Source organism: Octopus bimaculoides, chromosome 17, assembly GCF_001194135.2.
Source record: "Octopus bimaculoides isolate UCB-OBI-ISO-001 chromosome 17, ASM119413v2, whole genome shotgun sequence".
Classification (NCBI taxonomy): domain Eukaryota; kingdom Metazoa; phylum Mollusca; class Cephalopoda; order Octopoda; family Octopodidae; genus Octopus; species Octopus bimaculoides.
In genome coordinates, this window is record NC_068997.1 from 29,149,467 (window position 1) to 29,156,504 (window position 7,038).

A 7,038-nucleotide genomic window follows, 5' to 3' on the forward strand; every position below is an offset into this window, starting at 1 on the left:
TATATATGAGTTTTTGTTAATATCTGTGTTGAGTTACGATAAGAACAATTTTACATTAATCTGAGGGGTGACTCCCTACTTGTTGTTGACAATGACTTTGAAGTCACTGTCCACAACATTTAAGAAAACACGTGTAATGGGTGAAATGTCTCACCTTATGAAAGTTTATTTCCTTCTTCACAGTTCATGAATCAATCATTTTTGTTATTTTTGTTCCCCAAATCATACCATCAAATTCAAGTGGATCTCCTTCAGATAGGAAGACAAAGGAAATATTTTATTGGCAGAGAAAGATTTGTTGCACAAGTTTATAGACTTTGAGCCAGACAGGAGACTGTAATAAGAAGATATTTAAATTGAATGACACAATTCCAACAAGCAGATGATGATTAACTTGCATTGACTGATTGCACTTACTGTTTCATTCAGTTCATTACATTTACTCCTACTAATGTGGATAATCTCAGAGTTATAAAAACTGAAGGGTTTGTTAGTGGAAGGGTGTATCAGAGTTTCTTTATTGTTATAAAGGAAAACTCAACTGTTGTCATCTTGTGAGGAGGAGGGTGGGTGCCAAACAGAAACTTAAAGGAATTGAAGGAAGGGCACCACCAAGAGTGGAGCCTGCAGCTTAATTTGACTGAACATGAGAAAACTCACCTGATCCAGGCACTGGTAGGACTGACAGATCAATAGCTCTTTGTTGATTTGGTGGGCTTCTTTCAGTTTCCATCAACAGATCCACTCACAAGGCTTTGGTTGGCCTGAAGATAATAGAAGACACTCACTCAGTGTGCCATGCAGTGGGACTGAACCTGGAACCATGTGATTGGGAAGAACTCAATTTACTCCATTCATAAAAGATCAAGAAGTATACCAGCCTACAGTTGAAAGGTCTAAGGAAGTTCTTCCACAAAATTCTGCATATTTTAAGAATTCTGTAAATAATGAAATGGTAATTCTTGTCATTACCAATTAAAGTAATCTTAATTATTTACACTGAGTCACAACCTCTACTTTCTTTCTTCTAACACCGAGATATAGAATTAAATTCTTCACAAGTTGTGCTAAGAATCACTTCTCTGAGATTGTCTTTGTGAATGGCACCCATCGTATTGAAGTGAAATTGTAATGGATTTATTATGGAATTATTTTAATATTTTACTTTTTTTTCTTTTTCATTGAAGGTTAAATCAGCTTAATCAAAAGTTTGATGAGATAAAAAAATCTGGTAATATGCTTCCAACTGCAGATGTCGGTGAGTACGGTTTATTGTTTCTCTATCAACAACAATTGTTGCTTCTCCTGGATTTGTGACATTCTATTTCATGATCATACTGTAACAACCTGGCATATATTATGGATATGCCACTGTGTAAGAACATTTAACCATTACAAACTCTCTGTTAGCAACCCACCCTCTTTGTCTATACTTGATTGAGAGTAGCATAATTAAATTGGATTAATAATTTGTTCTCTAGATATCAAGATATTAAAAGATTTACTACGTTAGCTTTACTTTTGTTTTACGAGAACCTCAACTGGTTGAATTGTGAAAGATTCCAACCGACCAGTCAAAAAGGTAACAGATTTTATTCTGGTCTAGCACTGACTATTCCGAGCATAGGTTCTACCAGTCCATCCTGTCTAACTTTAAATCGATGCTTCTCAACCTTTTTAACATCCAACCCAGATCCAAAACCTGGATTCTTTTAGAGGGCCTCACCAAAAAAAGTAGAACATACGTCAATTAAAGAAAAATTCATATGTATAGTGGGAAGACCATCACTGGCTGTCAGAAGGATGCTTGAGGGATGCATGTTTCCCTGGGAGCTGCAGTTGAGAGCTGTTGCTTTAAATAGATAGCATGAGAAAGTAGGACAAATCCTCAGTTGGTTCAACAGAATTTATCAAAATGAAACAATGCCTTGCTTCTCAAGAATCTTCATATCATTAAAGATATAACATTCAAGAAAGATATTTTGTATTTTCCTATAATCTTCATACAATATTATGTTGCACTATCTTTAAATGTTGCACTAATGTTGCACTATCTTTAAAGCATTATTTTTATGTGGGTTTTCTCACTGAAATCAATTCACTGCCTCCAAAAGTGTATTTGTGTTGTAGGGAATTTGATACCAGATCAGTAGTTTTATGACTTCATTTAATGTCCATGTTCCTTGCTGGCATAGGTTGGACAGTTTTATGATTGCATGTTTGTGTGGACAGATTAGATGCTGATATTTTTTGTACATAAAAGACCCAAAATGCACAATCGTGCACTCAGGCCATAGTCTCTTAAAGTGCAGTATATATTTAGGTTTATTTGCTGTAGTTATATCTATGCCATGGTTTCACACTCATCCTTTTGTTTCTCCATCTACTGTAAAAGTTTGCTCAAGATTGCTGTGACCAAATTCCTAGTTACTGGCATAAAACCATAGAATGGCAGTAACTACAGGTACTAACTACAACTGTACTGTAAAGATCAAACTCACTTTCCACTATATTCCATATTCAATTTTAATTAATTAAAATTTTAGGGTTGTCTCCCTTCCCCTCCCTTCTTTTTTGTTTTTTACTTTACCTGATTAGTAATTTAACAGAATGATTTTTCTCATTACTAAAGTTATAATTATAATTTGATAAAACTTCTTGGCTTACTTCATCAAGTATGCTAGCACCCACTTTGCAGTATATGTAATACAAGATGATGTGCGTAAAAGAAATTTCAACAAAAACTAACAGAAATGTAGTTTGCCATATGTTGTAATCAATACCTTAGATTATAGGAACAGTCCCCCCCCCCCCCAGCAAACTTGTATTGCTAAAATTCAGTGGCTCACTAGTATATAGGTAGTAGTTTACTTTCTGTTTTTGCTGCAGGACTGATTAAAAATTGTTTTTTTTTTATTTTGCTTTTAAAAATCTTGTAAATATTGCAAGTTGCTATTATAAACCCATCCTCATCATCGTTGTTTAATGTCTACTTTCCATGCTGGTATGGGTTGGACGGTTTGACTGAGGACTGGCAAGCCAGGAGGCTGCACCAGGCTCCAGTCTGATTCGGCAGTGTTTCTACAGCTGGATGCCCTTCCTAATGCCAACCACTCTGAGAGTGTAGTGGGTGCTTTTTACATGCCACCAGCACAGGGACCAGAGGAGGCTGGCATCGACCATGATCGGATGGTGCTTTTTACATGCCACCGGCACGGGGAGCCAGTCAAGGTGACACTGGCATTGGCCAGATGGTGCAGCCCAGCTTTTTGTTCAGAATACACTTTTCCTACAATAACAAAGGGATTTAAAAACAAAGTCTATTTAATGTGTTCTTTTTAAAGATTTAATTATCAACTTCATTACTGTACGAACCACTCCTTGCCAACTTCCATCAATACCATCGTTCTTACTCAAGTTCAACATTATTACTGTGCGTCACTCTCTCCTTCTACTACTCCTCACCTCACTCACTCTATTCCTACCATCGTATCCTTGTTTCCTTCACCTACTCGTCCTGGTTCTTCATTTATCATTGCTTACTCTCTCTCATGTTGCCTTGAGTGAACGGACATACTGTGAGGACCCTTTAGTCTTGCAGGGTACAAGGTAACCCCATTAGTGCTGGTGTTGTGATGAAATGCACCCAGTATACTGTCCTACTCATTCCAGTATGGAATGCAAATGGAAAATGATGAAGAGGAGGAGGAATGTGTGGCTTGATGGAGATAATAAAATCAAATAATGACAGCATGTTATTTTAGTAACTATTGTTATCATCATCATCATCATCATAGCAACAACAATATTTCTATTATCTTTGAATAAAAAAACAAAACAATGATGATAATCTCTTTCAAGGTCATGTAATTTATTCTGTAGACGTGTTGGTGTCATTGGATTGTTTGTCATGAATGTGAGGAATGTACCAGCCGCGTTACTGTAAACAATTTGCTTGCATTGCAATGTCGTGTTTGATTGCTCCTTCGGGTGTGGAGAACATCACTGAAATACTTGGATCTAAACCTGTCTCACTGTAATTCTCAGCTGGCCTCGTTTTAGATCAGGGCTGAGGTTCTGATTACTGAGAAAGGCTTAGGGAATAAACCCATGACATCAAATATAGAGCTATGAATCCCATTTAATACTGTCCCACGTTGTCATTCTGGGTAATTCCTGCAGCAACGTGGGTTCCAGACTATATTGGTATCTTCTTTTCCATTCAATCTTGTGTGTAGAGACCTGTCATTTGGTCATCAACTCATACATACTACTTTGCTTGGTTCCTTCCATTGAAAAATAAATACCATTTAGTTCTTTATGGTCTTAAATTAAGTCTCCATTTTAAAGCTCATGACTGAAATATATATGCGATGGCAGTGATGGAGTGCTTGCGATGTACTTTGATTTGTCATTTGCCAAACTCTTTTGATTTTCAGAGCAATGATGCCATATATGTCCATTGATTATCTTATATGCTATGCTTTTCATTTGGTACAGCTTTGTGTTTGCAAAGCAGTAGGTTTTTCAACATGACTTTATAACAAGTTTTTATAGAGAAAAATAAACCAATTCTAGTTATTTTGAGTTCTTTAGTCTCAGGTCATTCCTGATTGAGAGAGAAACCTATGATCAAAGGCAATCCCTATATGACTATCCCATTGGATTTGTAATACATCTAAGACTGTATTATCCTATGTATTCTTCATTTTAAAGTTTGTGGTCTGAGGGAATTTCGGCTACTATTTCTAGATAGTTGAGTAACCACGGAAAAGCACCCTCGATTGTTGCTTATTGTTACGTTAAAATTTGACTGATTAAAAGAGAACTTTTTATTTTTCATTAATATTATCAAATCAGTGGATTGTTATTAATCAAACTAGTAGGGGAGACATGTATGTGGTCACTCAATTTGCTAGAAATAGCTACTAAATCTCCTTCAAGTTGCATCCTGCCATCTTGAAAAGATGAGTAACATTGGATAATGAAGTTCTTGAGATATTGTTTGAAATTAAATTGAAGTGGTCATGACTGGGACCTCTTTGGTAGATTTGTTCACTCCCAGGACTAGCCTTGGGGCTAAACAACACCACCACCATCCAGCTAATGCTTAGGGTATTTGTTTCTTCAGTTTTATATTAAGATTGTGTATCACTCTTTGCTGAAGTCTTTGATATCATCATCATCGTCGTCATCACCATGATTGGTGAACTTCACATTGTTTTGCCACTTGTTGTGGTCCATCATCAACTTAACACGACACAGCAACCGATAAAAAGAAACAAACAAAATAACTGGTCATCTTGGTTGTTGTTGTTGTATGTGTCATTGACTTGCTACAAATTATAATTTTGTCATCTAGTTCCAGTCATGAAGCAGCTAAACCTTAATCTCTTTCTCTCTCTCTCTCTCTCTCTCTCTGAGCAACTTGTTGCCAGTTTTCCTTTCATTAAATTCATAATTCTCAAGGAACACAACTATAATTTGAATGGGTTTTTTTTTCTCTCTACTCAAACACAAACCCACAGCGTTTTCAGTGGCCATCAATGATTTGGGATTAAAACCTTATAATTGAAACTCATCAGAGCAATCAGAAGGAAGTAAAATATAGGTATTTGTAAAGTAATTTAATCTGCCATGGCTACAGATGAACAAATCTTTGGCACTTTTACACACAAAAATCCGAAAACCAACCATCTGGACCATCACGTTAATATAAGCCATAAAAAGGTTGTTAAACACTTAATACCTTCTTCTTGTAATGATACTTGTACTTCTGTGACGAAACTTTCCAAATATTTATGCCTCACTTAGACATAAAAATGTTGATGAGAAGTTTTTATGATTTCATTTCAAAACAATTCATGATAAAATTAATGTGATTTTATTATTCACTCTCTCCTTGTATTCTGCTGTGTAATTGTGAGGTTCTCCATTGTAGTTTATGTCTTTTACTGCTGTTTTTTTTTTCCTATCATGCTCTGGGTAGTGATCTTGATACACTGGAAGAGGGAACATATGTTAAGTGTAAAGAGAGGATAGGTTTTATGTTATATTGCCAGTAGTTAATGGTGATTGGGTTTCACAGTTGATAAAAGCAGGTCATGTGTGACTGTCAGAAACAAGAAAGTATCAGTGTTATTGGAAGCAAAGATGTTTTTTTCTAATTCCATAAGACTAGCTTACCAGTTTGGGTGGGGGAAGTCATCATTATCATCATTTAACGTCTGTTTTCCCATGCTGGCATGGGTTGGATGGTTTGACAGGAGCTGGCAACGTCAGAAGACTACAAGAAGCTCCACTGTCTGCTTTGGCATGGTTTCTATGGCTGGATGTCCTACAGTGTGTGTGTAGTGCCTTGCATACAGCACTAGCAAAAGTCAAGCCATCAAGTAACTTGCTAGACATGGCCTTTTAACTGAAGGGGTGAGGGAAGTGGCAAATAAGACAATTATATGTCAATACTTTAGAGTTTTTATAGCAATGTTTTATTGGACCATTTATCTTTAGTGTTTTTAGCTCCATCTCATTCAAAAAATTCTTTAATCATCATAGGCAGATGACATATCTCTAATATGCATGTACGTAGCTTTAAGTGAAGATTAAACAACTGAGAAACTTTCTTCCTAACATAGCTGCACTACCTCTATCCACACTTCTACAGCTTTTTAAAGCAAACCTACTTAAGCATACGGACTATTGGGCAATAAATACCATTGTGAAAGTGGGTTTACCTTGATCAGGGATTGGACTGCCTTTTGATGACAGGAAAAAAAAGAGAAGGTTTGGCTTTAGAGTAAGAAAGAGTACATGGATGTTTTGAGATTTGTTGAATTGATTGGAAATATCAAAAGATGACAAAGTAACAGATGTAGTCAGTTGAGAGATTTTGATTTGTTAACTGTGTTAGTAGGAGCAGAGGGAGAGAGAGAAGAAAGGGAAGTCGGGTGTATTGAAGTGATTATGGACAATACTTAAAAAACAAAAAGCAAAATAGGTGAGCTGTGGTAAGATAAATGTCAGTAACACAACTATTAG

General features: G+C 36.2%; 1 protein-coding gene across 1 annotated transcript in view; it reads left to right on the plus strand.

Annotated features, from left to right (window-relative positions):
* LOC106878380 (CLIP-associating protein 1) overlaps positions 1 to 7,038 on the plus strand; it is a 156,455-nt gene that overhangs the window by 56,778 nt on the left and 92,639 nt on the right. The window contains exon 9 of the mRNA XM_052974145.1: positions 1,188 to 1,258. Within this exon, the coding sequence (XP_052830105.1) occupies positions 1,188 to 1,258 (71 nt within the window). The remainder of the gene's footprint in view (positions 1 to 1,187; positions 1,259 to 7,038) is intronic.